General features: G+C 42.3%; 1 protein-coding gene across 4 annotated transcripts in view; it reads right to left on the reverse strand.

The window, feature by feature from the left end:
• The window catches only part of BAIAP2 (BAR/IMD domain containing adaptor protein 2), a 187,931-nt gene extending 167,093 nt beyond the window's left edge, over positions 1 to 20,838 (reverse strand). For all 4 annotated transcript variants that reach the window (XM_081317652.1, XM_081317653.1, XM_081317655.1 and 1 more), the window contains exon 1: positions 20,600 to 20,838. In XM_081317652.1, the coding sequence (XP_081173778.1) occupies positions 20,600 to 20,677 (78 nt within the window). In that variant the 5' untranslated portion in view covers positions 20,678 to 20,838. The remainder of the gene's footprint in view (positions 1 to 20,599) is intronic.
• Positions 20,839 to 22,872: the final 2,034 nt, after the last annotated feature.

Consider the following 22,872-nt stretch of genomic DNA (forward strand, 5'->3'; position numbering starts at 1 on the left):
TCGAGAGTGTGGTGGCGCAGCAGCTTCCTTTGTTCCTGGAGGAAGCTGATTATCTAGACCCGTACCAATCGGGCTTCAGGCCCGGGTACAGCACGGAGACGGCATTGGTCGCGCTGGTGAATGATCTCTGGCAGGCTCGGGACAGGGGTTGCTCCTCTGTCCTAGTCCTGTTAGACCTCTCAGCGGCTTTTGATACCATCGACCATGGTATCTTACTGCGGCGTCTTCGGGGATTGGGAGTGGGAGGCACCGTCTTACGGTGGTTCTCCTCCTACCTCCTGGGACGTTCGCAGTCGGTGTTGGCAGGAGGGCAGAGGTCGGCCTCGAGGCCTCTCATTTGTGGAGTCCCTCAGGGGTCGGTCCTCTCGCCTCTCCTGTTCAACATCTATATGAAGCCACTGGGTGAGATCATTCGTGGTTTTGGGGTTGGGTATCATCAATACGTGGATGATACCCAGCTTTTTATTTCTACCCCGAACCACCCCAGTGATGCCCTCGATGTGATGTCCCGATGCCTGGAGGCGGTTTGGGTCTGGATGGGGAGGAACAGGCTTCGGCTCAACCCTGACAAGACTGAGTGGCTGTGTGTGCCGGCGTCTCGGGAAATTCAAATTATTCCATCGTTAACTATGGGGGGTGAGATATTACCCCCCGTAGATAGGGCTCGCAACTTGGGTGTCCTCCTAGACTCACAGCTCCCTTTGGAAGATCATATAGGAGCTGTGACTAGGGGGGCCTTCGCCCAGGTTCGCCTGGTGTGCCAGTTGCGGCCCTATCTGGACCGGGATGCCTTGCGCACAGTCACTCATGCGCTCGTGACCTCCCGTTTGGACTACTGCAACGCTCTCTACATGGGGCTGCCCTTGAAGACTACTCGGAGGCTCCAACTGGTGCAGAATGCAGCCGCGTGAGTTGTGGTGGGGGTGTCCCGACACTCCCATGTAACACCTCTACTCCGCGAGCTGCATTGGCTTCCGGTGGTCCTCCGGGTAAGATTCAAGGTGCTGGTTACGACCTATAAAGCCCTAAATGGCATGGGTCCGGGTTACTTACGGGAGCACCTGCGGCCGGCATCAACTTCCCTTCGTCCAGTGCGCTCCCACAGAGAGGGCCTCCTTAGGGTGCCGTCAGTCAAAGAGTGTCGACTGGCGGCCCCCAGGGGGAGGGTGTTCTCTGTGGGCGCGCCAGACCTGTGGAACCGTTTACCGGTGGAGCTCCGGATGGCTCCCGACCTTCGCTCCTTCCGACGTGACCTAAAAACATATTTATTTGAACAAGCCGGCCTGGTCTGATGGGTTTAGGGGTATTTTAATGTTATTGTATTAATTGTATTGAATTGGGCTGTAATATTTAATATTTTTTAATTTTTGTATGTTGTATTTTATTGTATTGCCCTGTACACCGCCCTGAGTCCTTCGGGAGAAGGGCGGTATAGAAATTAAATTATTATTATTATTATTATTATTATTATTATTATTATTATTATTATTATTATTATTATTATTATTATTATTATTATTATTATTATTATTATTATTATTATTATTATTGAGGTTCTGAGGTACATAGTGAAACATGAAGATCATCTCCTTGATGTAATACTGATATTAAGCAAGCAGCAAGCAAAGCAGCTGCCTTTCATTCCTGGGTCTCCTCCATATCACCCAGATAAAGCTTGAAGACAACCCAGGGAAAGAATGAAAACTGTGTTTTGCACATCATAATAGAGAAAGAAGAAAATGGGTGCAATTAGAAGTTTGCAGTTCTGCAATGCTATTTGATCTCACTATTAATATGCTTGGGACATTATTAAATGAAGCAAGATGACATTTTCCAAAACTCCTATGATCTTCCAATAAATGTCTTTTCAATCCAGGTCCTCCCAATGCAGCAGGAAGGGGAAAACTAAAACAGTCCAATCCGGACTGGGATATTTATAAATTATCTTAATCAATTATCAGCATCTTTTTCAAGGTTTTGTGATTTTTGCACAATGATGTGGGTGATGTGGGGGCAAGGCTAAATCCTGCAGTGCTTGGCAGCCGTGAGGCCCCAAAACCACATAAAGAGATTTTATGGCTCACAGACCACATCAGACCCATGGGTGGTCTAAGTCTGGCCTGTGGCAACGGAAGGTTACAGGGTAGCATCAGTGGAGCTGGTGAGGAAGCAGCTGAAGATGGAACAACAAACAAAGCCACGTGGTAATCAGAATTCAAAAGTTTGTATATTTCCTTGGCAACCATATTTTAGCCCTTTCAGAAAAGGCTATCTTGTTTGCACTTAAGTAAATCTTCACCTACATTATAACTCACAATCAGATAACAACAGCAAGAAAAGGTAACATAATATATTCCAAAGTAAACTGCAATCAAGCTTTGTTTTAGCCATTTGGGATCTTCACTCTAAAAAGCCCCAGCAGCCCATGAAACAATCCATGTACTGGTTGGAACAACGTTGCTTAGATGAAACATAATTAAAAACTTTTGTAGAAAACATTCTAGTAAAAATTAACAAAAGAATAAACTCCCCTGCTGACTTCAGAAAAACAGATAAACACTAGACTTATTTCAAATGACCTTCCTTTATCTCCTTAAAGACCCAATTAAAAGGATAGGGTGAAGCAGCCAAACATCTCTCTACTTGGCAAGGCAAACATAAATGAGACCCATAGACCTTGGAGAGCTCTTAAAGCAAGAGATTTTTCCCCCAGGTTCTTTGTCCCATTCTACTCCATTTTGTGCATCTGCTCTTATGACTTTCACAGAACCCAGTTCCTCTGGGGAAGGAAGCATCGTTGCTGAGTTTGAAGCAGAGACAGGGTGGGGTGGGGGGCAGTTGACTCAGCATATTAATTTCTAAGATACATCAGGGCAATTATAAGGAGACTGGTGTGGAGGATCACCGTGTTGTATTCTGGTTTCTTCCTCCTCCCCAGACCAATAAGGCACTCAACTGAAACCAGATCCTCGGGTTTTGTTAAGTCAAGCCCCATGCCGTGATGCAAATACATGGAGGTAATCAGCCTTTTATTTCATACCTGAACAAAGCCATTTTTGTCTCAAGGGATTTACATTTGTATTCGTCTTATTATTATAGCCACAGGATTAGAATACTGCACTCAGGAATGTCACAGATGGGGACTGGCTGATGGGAAAGCAGGTTTTTTCCCCCACTGGAAATAGCACCAGCACTTTGGCAGCGTGCAAGCTCTATCTATGTCTATGCTGAAAGGAGTTCCTCCAGTGTATGAACTGGTTGATCCTGCTTCAGAACTCCACCCCGGTATTAAAATGTGTTGCTCAAAACAAAACAATCGCTATTTACATCTGACACTCCCATTCCATGGTATCAGAAGGAACTGAAACCACAAGTCTTCCAAGGCCCAAATGCAGTTTCGGCAGCACATACACTCAGAAAACACCCTTAATCTGTGTCTGTAACGATACTTTTAATTTAGCAGAACTTCAAGGAGAATACGGTTGAGAGTTGCCTAATGCAAGACCCCAAGAGCTTCCAGACTGCCATTACTGCATCTCAAAGTTTACTGAGCAGCCAACAGACTTACCTTCAACACTGCTTTGTGCCAGACTTTAACTATTGCTTATTAAACCCACTACAATCTGAGTGGGCTCATATAAAATGGTAAATCACACCCATACAAACCATCATGGCGAGATTCACACAACACCCCAAGCAGCATTATGGCAGAGCTAGAGATGAAGTGAACCAAACCAGACTACCTTGAGAGAGAGTATTCTCATATGATCCAGTATGCTTGCTGGTGCTGGAAACATGGCACAAGTTAGCTTTCAGCCAGTCCACAGTTATACAGGTAGTCCTCAACTTACAACAGTTCATTTAGTGACCGTTCAAAGTTACAACGTCAGTGAAAAGAGTTACGACCGCTGCAGAATTCCCATGGTCATGTGATTAAAATTCAGATGGTTGGCATCCGACTCATATTTACGATGGTTGCAGTGTCTCGGGGTCATGTGATCACCTTTTGTGATATTCTGATGAGAAGAGTCAATGGGGAAGCCAGATTCACTTAACAACTGCATTATTAACAACTGCAGTGATTCACTTAACAACTGTAGCAGGAAAGGCCATAAAATGGGGCAAAATTCACTTAAATGTTTTGCTTAGCAACAGAAATGTTGTGCTTATTTGTAGTCATAGGTTGAGGACTACAGTTAGGAAACCTGCTATGTGACTTTGGCTCATTCACATTCTCAGCCCAACCTTCCTCACAGGATTGCTGTGGGGATAACATTAAGATATTCAAAAAGGATAACTTCAGCTATCTAAGAAAAGATAAAAGTATAAATCACCACCCTTCAACAACTAGAGCTATTAGTGTGCTTCTAAGCAGCTAGTCAGCAATGCCTTATCTCTCCATGAAGCCCTCCCCTGAGACAGCAATGCTCTGCATACCTAGATAATTAATCCTTAATTAGGAGTTAAGCAAGCATGCAGTGATCCCTGTGACATATTCAAAGCAATGTAGACAATGAGTATTATAACGAGATACAAGTAGTCCTTGACTTACAACTGGCCACTTAGCAACTGTTTGAAGTTACAACTTATCCAAAAAAATGGGATTTAGGAAAACACAAATCTGAATTTCTGACAATCATGCTGCCTCCCACGGTCATATGACCATACTTTGGACATTTGGCAACATGGCCACGTTTGCAGCTGTTTGCAGCCTCCCATGGTCCCGTGACAGAGGTTTGTAACTGTTTTGCCAAAAAAACTGGCAGTAACTTTTGAGTTTTGGCAAACCACTGGTCATAACCTAGGACTACCCCTCCAAGATAACTGTCCTCTAAGATCACCATCAGTAGCTTGTGTTATTGTCAGACGTAGGCCCTGCATCACTGCGCTGGTAAGTCAATACAATTAACCCTAGCTAGGTTTACATGTGACAACTGCCTAGCTTTGCAATGTATGGCAGTGAAAGCTGGACCATAAGAAAGGCTGAGCGCCAAAGAATTGAGGCCTTTGAACTATGGTGCTGGAGAAGACTCCTGCGAGTCCCTTGGACTGCAAGGCGATCAAACCGGTCAGTCCTAGAGGAGATGAACCCTGACTGCTCTTTAGAAGGCCAGATCCTGAAGCTAAAACTCAAATACTTTGGCCACCTAATGAGAAGGAAGGACTCACTGGAGAAGAGCCTAATGCTGGGAAAGATTGAGGGCAATAGAAGAAGGGGACGACAGAGAATGAGGTGGCTGGATGGAGTCACTGAAGCAGTAGGCATGAGCTTAAATGGACTCCAGCAGATGGTAGAGGACAGGAAGGCCTGGAGGAACGTTGTCCATGGGGTCGCGATAGGTCGGACACGACTTCGCAGCTAACAACAACAACAACTGCCTAGCTATAACTGTGGTTTGTATGCCTTTTAACTTAGCATGTGGTGTGAGATAAGCTTCAACGAAACAAGGTTAGAAGGTGCAAATATAGATTAAAAAAAATCACACTATAGCTAAACATGACTTAGTGCAACTCTGGAATCCAGGCAGATAAAAAAGTCAGTAGGAAGTAAATTGTTAAACAGAATCTCGCAGAAGGCCATTTCCTAAGTGAACCTAAGGAACACCAACCAAACCATACGTCTACATTCAATTATCTTTCGCTAGTAATTATATTTGCATTATGCTCCCTATGACTGCAAACCCTTTCAGTCAGTCATGCAGTAAAGATCTGAAAGAATTACATCTGTAAAGAGGCTAAATTGAGCTTTAGGGACCAAGACCACCCTCTGTCGACCTGCATATCTCCTTCTAGCTGTCAAGACCTGACAGCCATCCACCATTTTAATTAGGGTTCATCTGAAGGAGAATTTCTTGTCTACCCGTATGGATTTAAAGATAATAAAGCAATCAGCTCTTCTGTTTGGAGTGACATTTGTTAATCTGCAGCAAGCTATGATCAGAAATTCTAGCTGTGCTCAGCCAAGACAAATAAAAGAATATTAAAGAGGAAGGGAAAAATGTTTCCCCAGACTTTAAAGCAGCGGTTCCAACCTTTTCTATACCTCGCACTCCTAGAACACTTCTGATATATTCTCGCACCTCTTACAAATAACAGCAACAAATTGTGCATACACACTATAATTTTGAAATTTTTGCACCCCCTGGAATATCATCTCGTACCCCCGGTTGGGAAACCCTGCTTTAAAAGCATGATTTTCAGGGGATGATTTGGTTATATTCCAACCTTCTTCGGCATCTAATCTCTTTCCTTCTATGCTGAAAGAAAATCTTACCATGAATAAGACAGAGCTTGCTTTCCTGCTCTAATTTCATACAGGCAGAACTCAACTTTGTAGTTAATGTCTGCTTCAGTGGGTGAATTTGCACCTCTTCACAGCAGAGGCTTCCGTTATGCTGTAGATGCAGATTTTCAGACATCACTAGCAGAGGTGACAAGACTTCTATCAGTGCCACAGTGAGAACTTTCAGGATGAGTCACCGTGTAGAGGAGAAGTGGGATGATGTTGGCGGAAGGTGCCAAGCTTTCCCCAACCTCCCCCCTGTAATTATTCCACATGTGTAGGCAAGCGATTGTAGAGGCAGCAGTGGTGAGGGGGAGGCTGATAGTTCCTTCCACTCTCATTAAGTGCAATCATTCCAAGGACGAGTGCTAGTAATTGGAGATTCTTGGAATTGAAGCCCTTCTAAGGAAAAATGGGAAAGTGAACGTAGGAATATTGGAGACCCAGGTCACTTAATACATTAAAATGAAATGAAGGTCATTGTGTGAATGTATGAATATTCCCTCTCTCACACACACACACTTTTCAGAAAGCAGTTCTACTGACTTTGCCAGGTACCCTACTGGTTTCTCTTTCTTTGGTTCTAAACTAAAATTCAGGTACTAACAAGAAACTCAGTATGAAGTTGTCTGGGTGTCTGACATTTTTATTTCCCAGAATACTTCTGGACCACAAAAGTCATAAGTTTCTTAGATAGGAGGGAGGGAGGGAGGGAGGGAGGGAGGGAGGGAGGGAGAGAGAGAGAGAGAGAGAGAGAGAGAGAGAGAGAGAGAGAGAGAGAGAGAGAGAGAGAGAGAGAGATATTGACTTCTAGGCCCCTGCCCCACCTCTACCTTATATTTAGGTTTCTTTTCTTTTTCCTTCTCTTCTTCCTTTTTTGCCCTTTTGTGAAATGAGTGTGTGTGACCAGAGGCATCCTCCATAGCAACCACTTTCTAGAAGCAGCTAAGATTCCTCAAAATTCCAAAAAAGCTCCCAGGCCCAACAAGAAGAACCCTGATATAGTAAAGGTAAAGGTTCCCCCGCACAAGCGTGCTAGTCGTTTCCGACTCTAGGGGCCGGTGCTCATCTCCGTTTCAAAGCTGAAGAGCCAGCGCTTGTCCGAGGACATCTCCGTGGTCATGTGGCTGGCATGACTAGACGCCAAAGGCGCATGGAAGGCTGTTACCTTCCCACCGTAGTGGTCCCTATTTTTCTACTTGCATTTTTACGTGCTTTTGAACTGCTAGGTTGGCAGAAGCTGGGACGAGTAACAGGCGCTCACTCTGTTACGCGGCACTCGGGATTCGACCCACCAAACTGCCGACCTTCTGATCAACAAGCTCAGCATCCTAACCCACTGAGCCACCGCGTCCCTAACTCTGATATAACAGTACCTTTTTCTTCTTTAAATAAGCAGATGTTTCTGTAACTTAGTGTGGACTACAGAACTAAGTAGTGTTGACCCTACTTAGTATTTAAATGGAAGATCACCAGGAAACATCCTGAAAGAAGGCAATGACCTACAATTTCCAGACTATTATCAGAAAATAGCTTGACCTAAAGGAGACTTTGATGCCACACTGTAAATGAATGGGTGGATTACAAAAAGCAGAAGGATGTAAACAGATTTGAGGGAGGAGCAATGGTGAGATGATGGGTAGATTTTACAAGATCTATCCCATTGATTACTATGATTTTACATTGCTCAAATTATGTGTAAATTATTTTCAATAAAGAATATACACATAATTTGAACAACCTAAAATCATAGTAATTAATGGTAATACTCAGAAAACGAAACAGAATCTAAATTGATAATACACTCAATCCTGGGATATAACTACTATGACAAAAAAGTAATCCATTTACATTAATTCTCCAAAATTTTAACAAGAATTTGCAAGAATGAGAGATTCAGGGAGAATATCCAGATTGCAGTGAGGAATCTTCCTTTATCCATTATAGTCAGTATAGGTGGCTAAGTTAATGTTGGAAAATTCCCATGTCCATCTTTGCAGGGTAAATGATGGTTTAAAAACAGCCAGTATCTCGGTCATTATTATACAACTTTTCCAGTTTTGCTTTCCTTAGTGTGAATTTGGAAAACACAGACATCTTAGTGAGACAATTATTAAAAGAACCCGTGATCAAACATGGTATTTATTTGGTCACTGGTCACTGGTTCAGCATTTTTAGAAACAGGCATATCTACTGCCACATAAGCTTAAGAGAACTTCCCCACCTGGTATGCTGCGCATTCTGTTTCTTATTTCTTCTAAAACCATGTTTTTAAAGTATGGTCCGATGACCATATCACAATTATTTGCCAGCCTATGCTGAAAAATATAATATTAAAATGCAATCAAACAATTGTGAGAAGTAGTAGTGGCAGTGTATGCATCAAATTTAATTTTTAATAGGGCAAATATCAATCAATATAAATGATACAAACACAAGCTCTTTTGGGGCAATTTTTTAAAGTACGAAAGGATCCTGAGAGAAACACTGTTTTAGAAGTTAGGCTTAGGGTTTCCATTAGATTTAGTTTAATTTAGTTTCCATTAGATTACTTTAAGCCCTTTCTTAAACTTCCTAGCTGAAGCTGTTCTTGCTTTGCCTCGTATGGTGTCAGCTGAGCAGGAAGATGCTAAGCAAATGAATGCCAGTCATAACCAAATACTTGCGGGGGGAGGAAGCTTTTCAGCTCGAGATCAAAATATTGCTTCTTTCCTTGTCATTAGAAATGACACAGTGTATTCATGTTCTCTGTTCTTATAAGCAGACACTGGCACACTCACCACCAAACAGAAATAAAATATGGTTTTAGAACAGAAGTCGCCATTGTTGTTCAAGCAGCTTAAGCAAATGCCCAGATGACAATATCTCAACACATCCAGAAAACAGTCGTTCTGAATTTAAAACATACTAAGGGGATTCCCAGGTTGTCAGTAGATTAAAAATGCAGCTTTTTAAATTCCAAGGTAAATGCATATTGTAGAATAATCTTAGGGAGGAAAAAAAACCCAAGGAGGAATATGCGAGCTCACACTCTTCACACAAAAAGGTCAGGATCTGTTCTTTATCCTTGCATGTTACAGGTCAGATATAGAATATAGTGGATTAACATTACCAGAAGGCAGATTCTGCATGGGCATTAAAGAAGACATGCTAATAATAAGAGCAGTTCAGATGGAAAAAATGGCTGGGGCTCCCATACAACAGACATGCTCAGGCAGAGGTTGTACAGCTATCTGCCTGGGCTGCTTGAATTTGGTGTACCAAGCTGGGGGGTCGGACACCTCCCAACTCTGTGTTTCTATGAATATCATCTCATTTACAGCAAGACTGAAACCATCCTCAAAAGACCAATAAAAACAGTTAAGAATGCATACAATTCTTCATCCTCTTTGTGATCAGATTCGCTCTGAATTCTAATAAAGAGCAGAAAACATATTATAGAAATTACAACAAGACACTGCTCTCTATATATAATGTACAGGTAATCCTCAACTTACAACCATTTGTTTAGTGACCTTCAAAGTTACAATGGCACTAAAAAAAGTGACTTACGGCTGTTTTTTCACACTTCAGCCATGGCAACATCCCCATGGTCACGTGATCAAAATTTGGGTGCTTGACAACTAGTTCATATTTATGACGGTTCCAGTGTCCTGGGGGGGGTCATGCAATCACCTTTTGCATGTAACAATAACTGCAGTGATTCACTTAATAACTGTGGCAAGTAAGGTTGTAAGATGTGCAAAACGGTCAGAGAATGTCGGCTGGTGGCCCCCAGGGGGAGGGCCTTCTCTGTGGGCGCTCCAGCTTTATGGAATCAGCTGCCGGTCGAGCTCCGGATGGCACCTGACCTTCGCTCCTTCCGACGCGGTCTGAAGACCCATCTATTTGAACAAGCCGGCCTGGCCTGATGGGGATATGTTGGGGTTTTAATGGGGATTTTTATATTGTTATCGATTGTTTTAGCTGGGCTACTATTTAATTCTTTTTAATTTTTGTATCCTGTATTTTTTATATGTGCCCTGTTCACCGCCCTGAGTCCTTCGGGAGAAGGGCGGTATACAAATATAATAATAAAACAAAACAAAACAAACAAACAAAACTCACTTAACAATTGTCTTGGTTAGCAACAGAAAGTTTGGGCTCAATTGTGGTCATACCTGTACTTCATATATCCAGATTTAGAGGCGTTTTTGTGAATCCTACAGAGAAAAAAAAGTTAACCAGAGCATTCCATTGACACTGTGGAGCTATGTCTGCACCTAAGCACCTCCGTTTGGGGACCCCGCAAAAGAATTCCAAATAATCCAAAATTTGGATTTCAGTTTCAATCTTCATTTAAAGATTCCAGTTCCAATCTGAAACATGAAGAAGCTCCTTGTAGGACTAAATGGTACTGATGGTCCCAAGGAGGATACACTTAAAAAGATAACTGAAGGCCAAGATTTCATAAAACTTCTTTTCAGTTAAGAAGCTGCTGCAGGAGATACTGCCAGAAATGTTTTTCTCGGTATAATCATTGCTGTGCAGCATCAAGTCAATCAAGACATGTTTTTCCTTTAGTTTCAGTATTAGGAAGGAAAATATCAGGTTGTCATGGAACCAAGTTCTCACTTCCTTTCTCAGAAGAAAGGACTTTGCACAGGTTTTTTCAGACTTTTTCATAGCTAAATGAATACATCAGTTTAAAATAAAACAGAAAATGGGAAAAGATTGCTTATATTTTCATCCCTTTAGCTTCTCAGCATGGCTTCCAAGAAAGCCGAGGTTTAAGCAAGGGTTCACCTGACATCTATTTAAAATGACATGGTTGATTTAGAGCAGGGGTGGGAAACTATGGCCCCTTGATGACTTGTGGAATTCTGGGAGTTGAAGTCCACAAGTCATGAAATGGCCGTTGTTCCCCACTTCTGGTTTAGAGTAATGAACAACCTGGGTGAAACTACTACCTGTACTATATCCCCTGTGGATATACTGTTAAATTAGAAGAGATCCAAGACTATTTTTTAAAATCTTACTATCAATATTTATAAGGAATGAAAAGCATTGGTAGGATCTCTAATTTGTTTTGGCCTTATAATGTTTTTATAAAAATCTTTCTGTACTTGGCTTATACAAATGGAAACAAAGGAAGACTCAATTTGAGACAACTGTCTCCCAAAAATGAAGCATTTCAGTACCGCCCCATTGATGGCTGAATTCCAATCACCATTTTAAAATAAGAATTAAATGGGGTGAATTAACTATCCTTTTAGATAAATTGCAGGCACATTGTAAAGTTTCTATAATTTGCAGCATTGTAGCATTTTCAAGTTGTAATTTTAATAGTTTTATGAAATATCAATAATTATAACCATTTGATTTGGCGGTAAACAATAAATAATAAGATAAAAATAATTGACGAGTGCCAGTTCTGATCCTCTCCTCTGAAGCTTTTGGCTTAATCACGAATGATTCTTTACCAGATAAAATGCATCCTGTATAACAGAGGTCCCCAACCTTTTGGACACCAGGGACTCGTTCTGTGGAGAGAGGTTTCCCGCGGACCGGAGGGTGCAGCATTTTGTATGCTGTCTGCATCCCATGGATGGGGCTTTGCTTGTTTGTGTGGCCTGGTTGCTGGCATGTCACGGACCAGTACTGGTTCATGGACCGGGGGTTGGGGACCCTTGCTGTATAACACACATTTTTTTCTTTCCTCAACATAGTTCCCCCCCCCCAGCTTTGTTAGATTACATTTCACAAAATTTTCAGCTGGCATGACTAAAGGCTCATCTGAATATCATCAAGCTGGCTTAAATTGTCCTTTATTGATTTTTTCCCCTCTTAGCTGTTCCCAGAAAATAGATTGAGTTATGTGCTGAGCAAAGACTTACATAGTATTCCTGCAGAAACTGTACTTTCTTATATGCTACTAATGGTATATATGCTACTGATGTAACAAGAAACTCTTTATCACTATTTAATCATTCACAGGAAACTGAAAAGAAAAATCAGATTAGGAAAAAATAGATAGTATTATATATTTTCTGAATTCATGTAATGCTTTTAAGATATGGTTCAACTATGGTTAATAAAATAAATTGGGTTCATGCAATAAGCAAACTCAAAAAAAACCCAAAAGGGCTGTTATTTTAGTCTAGTCCTCCTCTGTACAAATCCAGCCATTGGCAAGTAGGCAGCAAGGGTCCCTTTGCTATTTTCTTGCATGTTTAGGTTATTTTGTTATATCTTCCAGTGCCAGCAAATTTAATTTGACAGAAAATGTTACGCACTGGAAAAGGTGTAGATTGTTTGACAGCAGAACAGAGTTCAATGACACTTATAATCCAGGTAAGCGGAGATACCTGAAGCAACCTTATTAGCAGCTGCTTTGTGTACAGAGTAAGTACAGTAAAGACCAGCATGTCCTATAGGTTAGGATCCCATTTGCTTTTCCTCCTTCTTTCAAAATAGGGGAGCCTTAAGCTATTGCTCTACTTCCACCACAGCTTCATCTCTTTGAAGAGTCCTGAGAGTGAAGCAAACTATTGATAGAAACATGCATCTGCCGATACAGCAAGAGCAAGCAAGCTCACAATAACACTGTGCCTGAACTCCCAGAGAAAGTTGCCTTTCCTGAAACTGCGCCATTAGTGGAGCTCTTTAAGAGACAACAACTTCAGCAGCAGCAACCTTCCTTCAGAAGCAATGGCCAGCGTATTTGATTTTGGAGAACTGGCAAATGCAATTTCCTTCTTCAGGCTCATCTCCCTTCCTGTTTGTTCCACACAGGCAGTCATAATCCTCAGTCACTCTGCTCACTCCTCAGCACACACTATTAGTGCAATTGAGGCTGCTACTAAGAAAAACATAATACAGGATAATTTCCAAACCCATTTCAAATACTTTTATAAACTGGGATAAAATTGATTTAATAAGTAATGGCACTGCTGAGATCAAATTCAAAAACAGGCTTGGGTTTTTGTTCTGTTTTTTTTTTTAAAAAAAAAAACATGCTTTACAGAATTAGTCTGGTTCTCCCATAAAATTAAGCCATTATTCTTAAAACATGTTAATCCATTGTAGTTGGCTATTTCTTTAACTTCATCTTGTCTAGACCCTTAACCATGGTCAATAGCTTTTCTTTGATTACATGGCAAAGAAGCTGCCATTTCTATTGGGCAGTGAACATTAATGGGGGTTGGCATTCCTGGATATCTTAACTAAAAAAGTCACCAAGTCTGAATTGAACTCTGAGTGAGGGAGACAAGATAATGTATTTAAATATATCAGGCAAATATACCCATATGATCTGCTAGTTATTGGCTTAATATGATGTATGAACTCATCCTAAGAAACAGTGATTACAAACCACAAAGCCGATTTCATAGACCATCCTAAAACAAGTAGGCTGCAGTACCTTCATTTTTAGAATGTGGCCTTGACCTGTCTCATAAATGCTGGAGCTTACAGAAGATGTAGGTAAATGTAATGTGACTTGTTTGGATTAGTAGGCTGTACAAAGCAGCCCTTATGATGTACAAATCCTGGTTTGCAGTTTTGCATTGCATTAGTCACATCTCTTCAGCTTTTAACTATGATTAAAACAAAATGTACTATCTGTAAAACCAAACTTCCTGCCATGGAAAAGCAGATTTACCATGAGATTTCTTATAGGTTGGTTCAATGTTCTAAGACAGCCTTGCCTGACTTAGTGCCTTCCAACTACAGTATATTGGATTGCAATTCACATACATTCAAGAAATATACTGCATATATATTTGTTGTTGATGGAAATTATAGGAGTTATAAACACCATACAGCACAGCGATCTATTGAGAGGCCTAGTGGCAGTGTAAATATTTCTGCTGGAAAGTCAATAGTTGAAACCTCACTTCAACCTCTCAGCTGACCTTTATCTTTTGCAATGTAAGATAAAGAATGTTGATTTATTTTTTTACAGGTTTGTTGTAAGAACTCAGATGAAATGTACAAAGAACATTCTGAACACTTGTATGTACTTTATTAATGCTAGATTTTAATAAATCTAAGATATTCCCATAAATAGCATCCTCATCTCAATAGCTTTCCATGAAAAGCTGCAAAAAATACAAAATAATGAGAAAGACCAACTATATATATGTATTCTTAAGACAAGTCAGTAAAAAAACTACTATGAGGCTGATCCTTAGAATGTCAGAAGAAGTAAGGCAACTTCATTCAGAGGTCACTTAAGGCTCATTTGATACATATACGCTACTTTCTTCTTTTGTACTGCTGCAATCACACCTCTGAGGATCAAACCCAACATTATTGGGGAAGATGCTCCTGGAAAGTGAGCAAGCTGACCACAGCTGTGCAGGAGATTAAGTGTGGTATGAAATAACAAAGCAAGTAAACAAGATATGAACAGCTTGACTGTTTCTCTGTTAAACTTAGTTTGCCAGTTGGATCAATCAAGGCATGGAGTAGATATAAACTGTACATATGCCAGGAAGAAAGTTTAAGAATTACAATGAGCATTTCCAACTATTTTTTCCTACAACTAAAAAAGGGATATTTACAAAAAATATAAGAAATATAAGAAAACTAATCAAGGAGAGAAGCAACCTAGAACTAAGGATAAATTTCCTGACAGTTAGAACAATTTATCAGTGGAATGACTTGCATCCAGAAGTTGTGGGTGTCCAACACTGAAAGTTTTTAAGAAGAGACTGGACAACCATTTGTCTGAAATAGTATAGGACAGGGGGGTAAAACTCGCAACATCACATGACGTGTCACAACATATCGTGACTTTTTTTCTATTGCTGGCAATGGGGTGGGCGCGGTTTCAGCATGACGTATCTGGCCCGCAGGCCGGCAGTTTGACACCCCTGGTATAGGGTTTCCTGCCTGAGCTAGAAGATCTCCAAGGTCCCTTACAACTCTATTATTTTGTTATTCTGTTATTTCAGTGCAGCAACTTATATTATATAGTTTTGATTTAGAGATAAATTTAATAATCTACACCTAACACATAAGACAGTGACACACTTAATCTTGCTTGCCAAACATATCCCATTGCAGAATGGGAACAGTGGTTTATAGCTACATAGCTGTTTCTTAATGCTTAAGCAAGTAGAGACCCATACCATAGAATTATTTCTAACTTGCTATAACTCCCAACTGCCATGGCCAATGGTGAGGGGATGCAGCACTGTGCAGCTCTTCAGAATATTAGGGTCCACTGCAGTGGCTGCATACTCAGCAAACCCTTGCAAGGAGAAACAATGAGTCATTGTGAAGTTATAATTCATAGTTTACAAATCACCCTGATAAGAGTACATACATTGTACTCAGCCTTAAGGTGACTTCTGTCATTCTGGTTTAAGCCATTAGACTTCTGTCATTCTGGTTTAAGCCATTAGACTTCTGTCATTCTGGTTTAAGCCATTAGAGGTTGTATAGACAAGTACTGCCTTAGTATAGAAAAGGGTAAGATGTCAGTGTCTGATCAACACTATAGTCTTCTATTATTTTTGAGTGGGAGGGAAGCTTCAGGAAACCTGCAATGTAATCCGTAAAACAGTCTTTGCTCAATAAAGAAAAAAAATCACAAACTATCACCGTAAAAACAGAAGGAATGGCCTTGAGGAACAGGAAGAAGAGTTGCTACCAAGCCAATAGTCACATAAAGGAAGACAAGAGTCCAGGCAGGAGTGGAACCTAAGCAAATGTTTCAGACAAAAATTAAAAGAAAAGAGGAGGGTAGCACATTCAGACTTGTAAGATTTTGTTATTGAAGCTTTATAATAGAAATAGCAGTGTAGGAGATCACCAGGCTGAGCCCAAGGGAGAGGTCAAACATGTCATCGGTCATGAGTCCCTTCACACCCACCATAGATCTAATTCCAGCCCACCTTCTGCTCTTATCTACTGTCATTTTGCTTGGGTCTTTAGTAGTTCAGATTCTTTCAGAAAGCTTAAGCTTCCAATAAATCTTTATACCCATCTTTATACCGATTTCCCTGGCCCTTGACAAGCAGTGGCCTAATCTAATCTACCCCGAAGGCCTGGCAACCAGCTACAACCCAAAATTGGGAAAAGAAATGCAAAATGCTGACTCTCCCTGCATGCATAAATCATTCGTATTCATTTGGCATTATTGCCAGAGCCACTCCAGCCTTTAATACCCCATCAAATGTATTAAAACTAGCCAACGGCAACCAAAAGTTTGCCTATTACTGATTTAGCATGGTGTATAAATCCAGACCCCGGACCAGGGAAGCTTCTCCAAACACTATACCAACACAATTACATTAGGTCTATATTTATCTTTAAATAAGTTTCAAATGATTTTTTTAAAATTTTAATTCCATTTATATCCCGCCCTTCTCCGAAGACTCAGGGCGGCTTACAAGCTTAGCAGTAGCCTTCATTCTATGTATATGCCTGCTTATGATAACCAATAGTCCTTATTATAAACACAATCCATCTATTTAGGACTATGGCATTAAAAACTATAGTTTTAAAAAAAGGGTTTATAAAAACCCTTGCTGACTTAGGGTGCTCTCCAAAGCTAAAGAAGGCCAACTTCAATTGTCCTTAGATAGTGGACCACTTGGAAATGCCAGAGATGCAGATAAGAAACTTGCCATGAGAAGGCAAAGCTACCAAGAAAACTGCATAGATCTTAAGCATTAACTCAAAAGCATTTCTATCTTCCATTAAAAACCAAAACAATATCTGCCCCTCTATGACTGGAGTCTTTACCGAAACAATATCCATATATGGGTATTAATCATGACTAAATTAAGGTAAAGGTAAAGGTTCCCCCGCACATGCGTGCTAGTCGTTTCCAACTCTAGGGGGCGGTGCTCATCTCCGTTTCAAAGCCGAAGAGCCAGCGTTTGTACAAGGACGTCTCTGTGGTCATGTGGCCGGCATGACTAGATGCCAAAGGCGCACGGAATGCTGTTACTTTCCCACCGTAGTGGTCCCTATTGTTCTACTTGCATTTTTACGTGCTTTCAAACTGCTAGGTTGGCAGAAGCTGGGACGAGTAACAGGCACTCACTCTGTTACGCGGCACTCGGGATTTGACCCGCCAAACTGCCGACCTTCTGATTGACAAGCTCAGCGTCCTAACCCACTGAGCCACCGCGTCCCTATGACTAAATTAAGCCCTGTTGAAAACGGAACTTTGCACAATGGGTTTCAAGAGTTCTTATTCCACTATTTTAAAGAGCATTTGCCTTGTCGAAGGGAGTAGGTACTATTCAACATCAAAAAATCTTGCTTTCAAAGTTATTTGGATCCAAAAATTACAATACATAAACTTGTTCATTAAAAGAAGAAGAAGAAAGGAAGGAGAGACAGACTTGCTGAAAGATAGAACCTGAAATGGGCAAGGACTTTGTACCAAAATATGCAAAAAGCCCAGGATAAAGAACCAAAAAAGAAAGCTTTTCAATATCACATAGGGCTAAATGGTGAGAGTCTACCACAGACATGTCAAACACAAGGCCCGGGGGCCGGATCCGGCCCGCGAAGTGGTTTCATGTGGCCCCCGAAGCCATCCTGGAAACAGTGAGGGAACAGCCGCCGCTGCCTTGGCCCTGGCCCAGAGACCCTCCTTCTGCCAGAGACCCCCAGATCTGTCCTACTCCTGCCCAGGCCCCCATAGGCACCCTTGATGCCAATGATGTAGAGCTGGCCATGCCCACCCAGTAGGCCATATGCACTCCAGCCATGCCCACCCAGTAGGCCGCGCCCACCCTGGCCATACCCCCCCCCCCGAGGGCAACCACAATGCTGATGTGGCCCTCAATGAAATTGAGTTTGACACCCCTGGTCTACCACTTTAGATGCCTCATTCTTCTCCTAGATAACTTAATGTTTCATTAATTTAAATGAAGGAACAGAGACTGACCCCAGATAACGCAGTAACTTGATCTAGTTTAATGCATGACAGCCTGCATTACATTCCTAAGTTAAATAAGATTTGATTCAGTGTGGTTCACAGGATCTACTGAAGTAGAACATATTAATTTAAAAGAATGTTTTCAGGAAAATGTCAAAGGCAAGGGTCTGAGAGATTAAAATTTCAAAGATTCATTAATATGAAAAAAAAGGTTTAACACAGAACAAATTACTGGCCTAATGATATTTCTTGTTGAAGTACAGTATCAGTAATTAGAAAACAGGGCGAAACAGCATTTTCAAATGCATACACATTCTAACTTTATACTGAAAATGTTTCCCTCTTGACAGAAAACACAGAAGTTGCACCACTGTTCCCAAACACATTAGGGACAAGGAGGTCAGGACAACAACCATACGCCAATTCCAATACACTTGGTTCCACGCACAAGATAGAACAAGTATACTTGTTCTTTCAAGTATGACATTGTGTTGGAAGACTTCCATCAACAGCTCTCTTTCTCTCTCGCCCTCTTCCCCCCCCTCCACCCCCGTCAGCACCATCTGTGCTCTCAGGCTATGATTTCTGCATGTGACATATGTGCAGGTGGTAAATAGTACAGACCTATTTGCATGTAGCACTGGATTAGGCATGAAGCTAAATTATTGCACTTCATGCAAATAAAGCACGAAGAACCACCTGAATTAGCAGTTCCTTGCTTACTAAGGGATAAATGCTTTTGAATGGCATGCTAGCCAACTAGCTATTAACTCAATGAGTGTAATAATGGTTGTTTTTGTGTAATTGCCATCTTATGCCCTCCTAGAATTATGCTCCCATATGAACCTACCTTCTTTTAAAATAACCTATTTCTTAACCTCTTGGTCATACCAATTAAAATACAACCAATGAACCCAATAATGTAAAAATTAAAATGACACCCTTGAAAGGGAAAAAAGATGTCTATTCATGCAACTAACATGCCATGCTGGGAGCAGTGATTTCACCTAGCAGAGAAACAGTTTAGAAGGGGAGTATTTTCTATTCCACAAAAGCCTCAGAACAGCCTCTAAGGAAACCATGAATACCTACAAGCATGTAGAGAGAGATCTCAGCTTTTAGAGTAAGACAACTCTGCAATGTTACCAGTGGCCTGGGACTTTTACAATTCTGGATCCAGAAGTCATTTTTAAGACCATTGCATTCCATCAGAAACCACATCAAAAGCAAAGAAAGGATGAAGCTTTTACCACAGAATCATGTACCAGGAAGTGCGTGTTGACATGGAGGGAAGGATTTTTTTTTCTGTTCTTTAGCATTTTTTTCCCCAGAAATAATTTTTCAACCAGAATAATAAAGAATCCAATGTAGAACATGGTTTTTCATTTTAATACAAAAAGAAATAAGTTATTTAAAAAATACTCCCACATACAAATCACCTGTACTCTTAGATAAGCTATCTTTTCCCACCCTTTTTAGGACAAAATCTATTTCCCCCCTATTTAAACACAAAGGATAGGCCAAGAAAAAGGCAGAGAGAGGGAAGAGGAACAATCTTAATCTTAAATAAAGAGATGGTGTTTCCTCCCCAGGAGTACCTGATAGGGAGCAACTAAAGCTTCAGACCAATGCAGTGGATATTAACCAGGTAGAAGGAAGAAGCTAAATGCTGTTCTTTGCCTAAAAACTAGAATTCCTTTGAAGCAAACCAAGTACACTACACTAAAAGAGAGATTAGAGTTGCTGCTTTCTCGCTTGCTTGGCAAATGAGTCTGTTCTTTATGGTTCGCTCCCCCTTTTCCCAGGGAAACTCAGACACACGCGAGTCGCTCACACATACACAAAGACACACACACTCTCTTCTCGCCCCAGGAAATATGGTTTTCAATCAAGTCTCCACCAGCAGCCCCTCATAAGAAAGAGAAAAACGGTGAAGCAGTTTAGGTGGAATTGGGCGATATTCTTTTCGCAATTACGAAACGACCAATGCCGAGGTAGGGGAGAAAGCAAGCAAGCCAGCCAGCCCTGGGCGGCAGAATCGGGAGAATCCAAGAAAGGTAGAGTGTGTGTGTATGTGTTTGGAAAAGAACTTGCTTCAAGGCGAAAAGCCACCCGACAAACAGGGCGGAAAGACCACGACGTCCTGAACACCTGGGTGAGAAGCGCAAGCGAGGAAAGGTACAAAATCCTGCAACAGGTGATCGCCGCTCGGCAAAGCACACAAAGAAAACCAGCACGTCTCGCTTGCCAGACGCTGCCGGGCGGTGGTTGGAAGAGGAGTGCGCCAAAGGCAGGGAGTCCCGCCACGGCCAAAAGGATTCAGGAAGCCCGGGACAGGGCGGGAAGTTGGTCCCAATGCCACGGGCACGGCACAGCCTGGTGCCCGAGCCCGACCCCTGCCCCTCTCCCGAAGACGATCTGGCTCTAACCTTGTAGACATTCTCGGTGACCCTGTGCACCTCTTCCGAGCGCGACATGGCGGTGCCGGGGGCTCTAGGAAACACCATAGACTGGTCGGGACGCAAGACTCCACGGAGAGCGCGGGAGAGCGACGACCGCCACCACAGCTAAGATCCGCGGACGTTGCAGGCGAAGCGACTGGGAGAGGCGCGACGCTTTATATATGGCCTCTCAGGGCCGGGCGCATCCCCCGGCAGCCGCCTCCGCCTCCACCCGCCCCCAGCTCCGCCTGCCCCGCGTTGCTCTGCCCTGGCGGTTGCCTCAAGGAGCGCCGCCTGGGAAAGGCAGGCAGGCAGGCAGGCGGGAGGCGAAGCGGAGTCAGAGTGGAGGCTGGAGCTAGGGGGCGCCCGGGGGGTGGGGTGGGGGTGGGGGTGGGCGGAGTCAGCCACCCACTTCCATTCGCCGCCCACAGCCCAGTCATACCTGCGGCGCTCCGGCACCTTCTGGCGCGCCGCCTCGCACCAAGAACTCCCGAGAACAAACAAACAAACAAACACGCAAATCTCTCTTGCCCGCCCACGAGCAAGAAAGGGAGAAAGTATGCGGAACGATTCCGTCCAGTCGCCGGCGCCCTCACGTCACGGAGGGTGAAAGAGGGCTTCGCTCCTCGTGCCTGATGTCTACTCGGACGACTTCTGCGGAATGTTCACGCTAAACAACCTGTGACTGCAGCCTTTTCGCGTAATCCAGAAGAGGGGCAGCCACCCACGAACCCCTATCCTCCCCTCCCCCCCCACACACACACACTGGTTGGCTTAATATTTGCTAGGAGCTGATCTGATCAAGAGTGACCTGAAACCTCATCATCCTGAATGTAACAACGGCCTTGGGTTGAATCAGACCATTCTTTCACCAAGTCCAGCGCTCTGTATCACAATGGGCAACTTGATACGCTTTTGGAGATCAGGAGTATATTTTCACCCTTGGCTCACTGGCAGCAGGCTATGAGGGTCAGGATGGAGAGGAATAGATTCAGGATCAACCCAAGGAAAACTGAGTGGTTGAGGTTATTTGGACCATCTGGTCCAGATTGTCCCTCTGATTGGAAGCGTTCAACTTTGCTGGACTTGTGTACTTGTCCCAGAAACGCAGGGTGTAGCTATGGCTGGAGCTACATACGTTGCACAGAGCTGTCTTATGCGTCAATTGCACCCATTTTTGGGAGGCCCATGGCCATATACTTTACACAGAGCTACTCCTCTGAAACTGCACCAGGTCCAGAATTCAGTGGCACAAGAAATGATGGATATGCCACAATGCACCCATGTAATTCCTCTGCTTTATGAGCTACAATGGTTAGCAGCTGGCTGACAGATACAATTCAAAATAGTGATGATCAGCTATAAAACTTTTCATGGCAAGGGGCTTGGTTATCTGAGGGACTGTTCATCTCCTGTAGCTTCTGCCTGCCCTTCCTGTCAAATAGAATTAGCATGAGCCAGGCTCCCTCCATTAAAGTTTCATTCAACGGAGTCCAGGTAGTCCCAGAGATCCACATGGTCCCTACCTACCTATTGCACCAGGCAGACCTCTTGATGGAATATTTTATCTTTAGGTTGGGTGTTTTATTGTTCCTTATTCCTCTTTATATTGTTTGTATGTCACCCAGAATCATTATGGAGTCCTATGACCTTAGATATTTGGTAAATAAATAAATTACCCCTCTCCACTATCACTTCCCAGCATCCAGTATTACAGCAAGCTGTGATTCAAAAGGTAATAAACAGTCATCAGTATTAGTCACTGATTATCTAATCTTGCAAACCTGAGCAGTCGTCTAAACTGGTTGCTATTACTACAACTGCTGGCAGTGAAGTCCAGAATTTAACTATGCACTGTGGAACAAAAGTAGTTTGCTGGTCCAGTGTTTCTCTGCCTTTAATTCAGAAGCTTGTTTTGAATTGTTATATTGTGAGACAAGAAGAAAAGGTCACAACATCCTGCAAATTTGTCTCCCCTCACCCTGCATCCTTATTTCCTTGATTCAAGGCCAAACAGTCCTGGCTGCTGTAGTCTTTTCTTGTAAGGGAGCTGCTTTACTCTGTTAATCAGTTTGCTTGTCATTTTTGCAGCTTTTCAAATTCTATAACATCCTTTTGGATCGTTAATTTGAACTGCCTACAATTCTTCAGAGCATGTTCTTGACACAAAAATGTATCAGAACATTATTATATTGAACGTTCTATTCTCAATTCCAATTTCAAACATGGAGTTGTGTTCTTTTATGGGGCTTTTATGTGTT

This window comes from Vipera berus (assembly GCF_964194415.1).
Source record: "Vipera berus genome assembly, chromosome: 2".
Classification (NCBI taxonomy): domain Eukaryota; kingdom Metazoa; phylum Chordata; class Lepidosauria; order Squamata; family Viperidae; genus Vipera; species Vipera berus.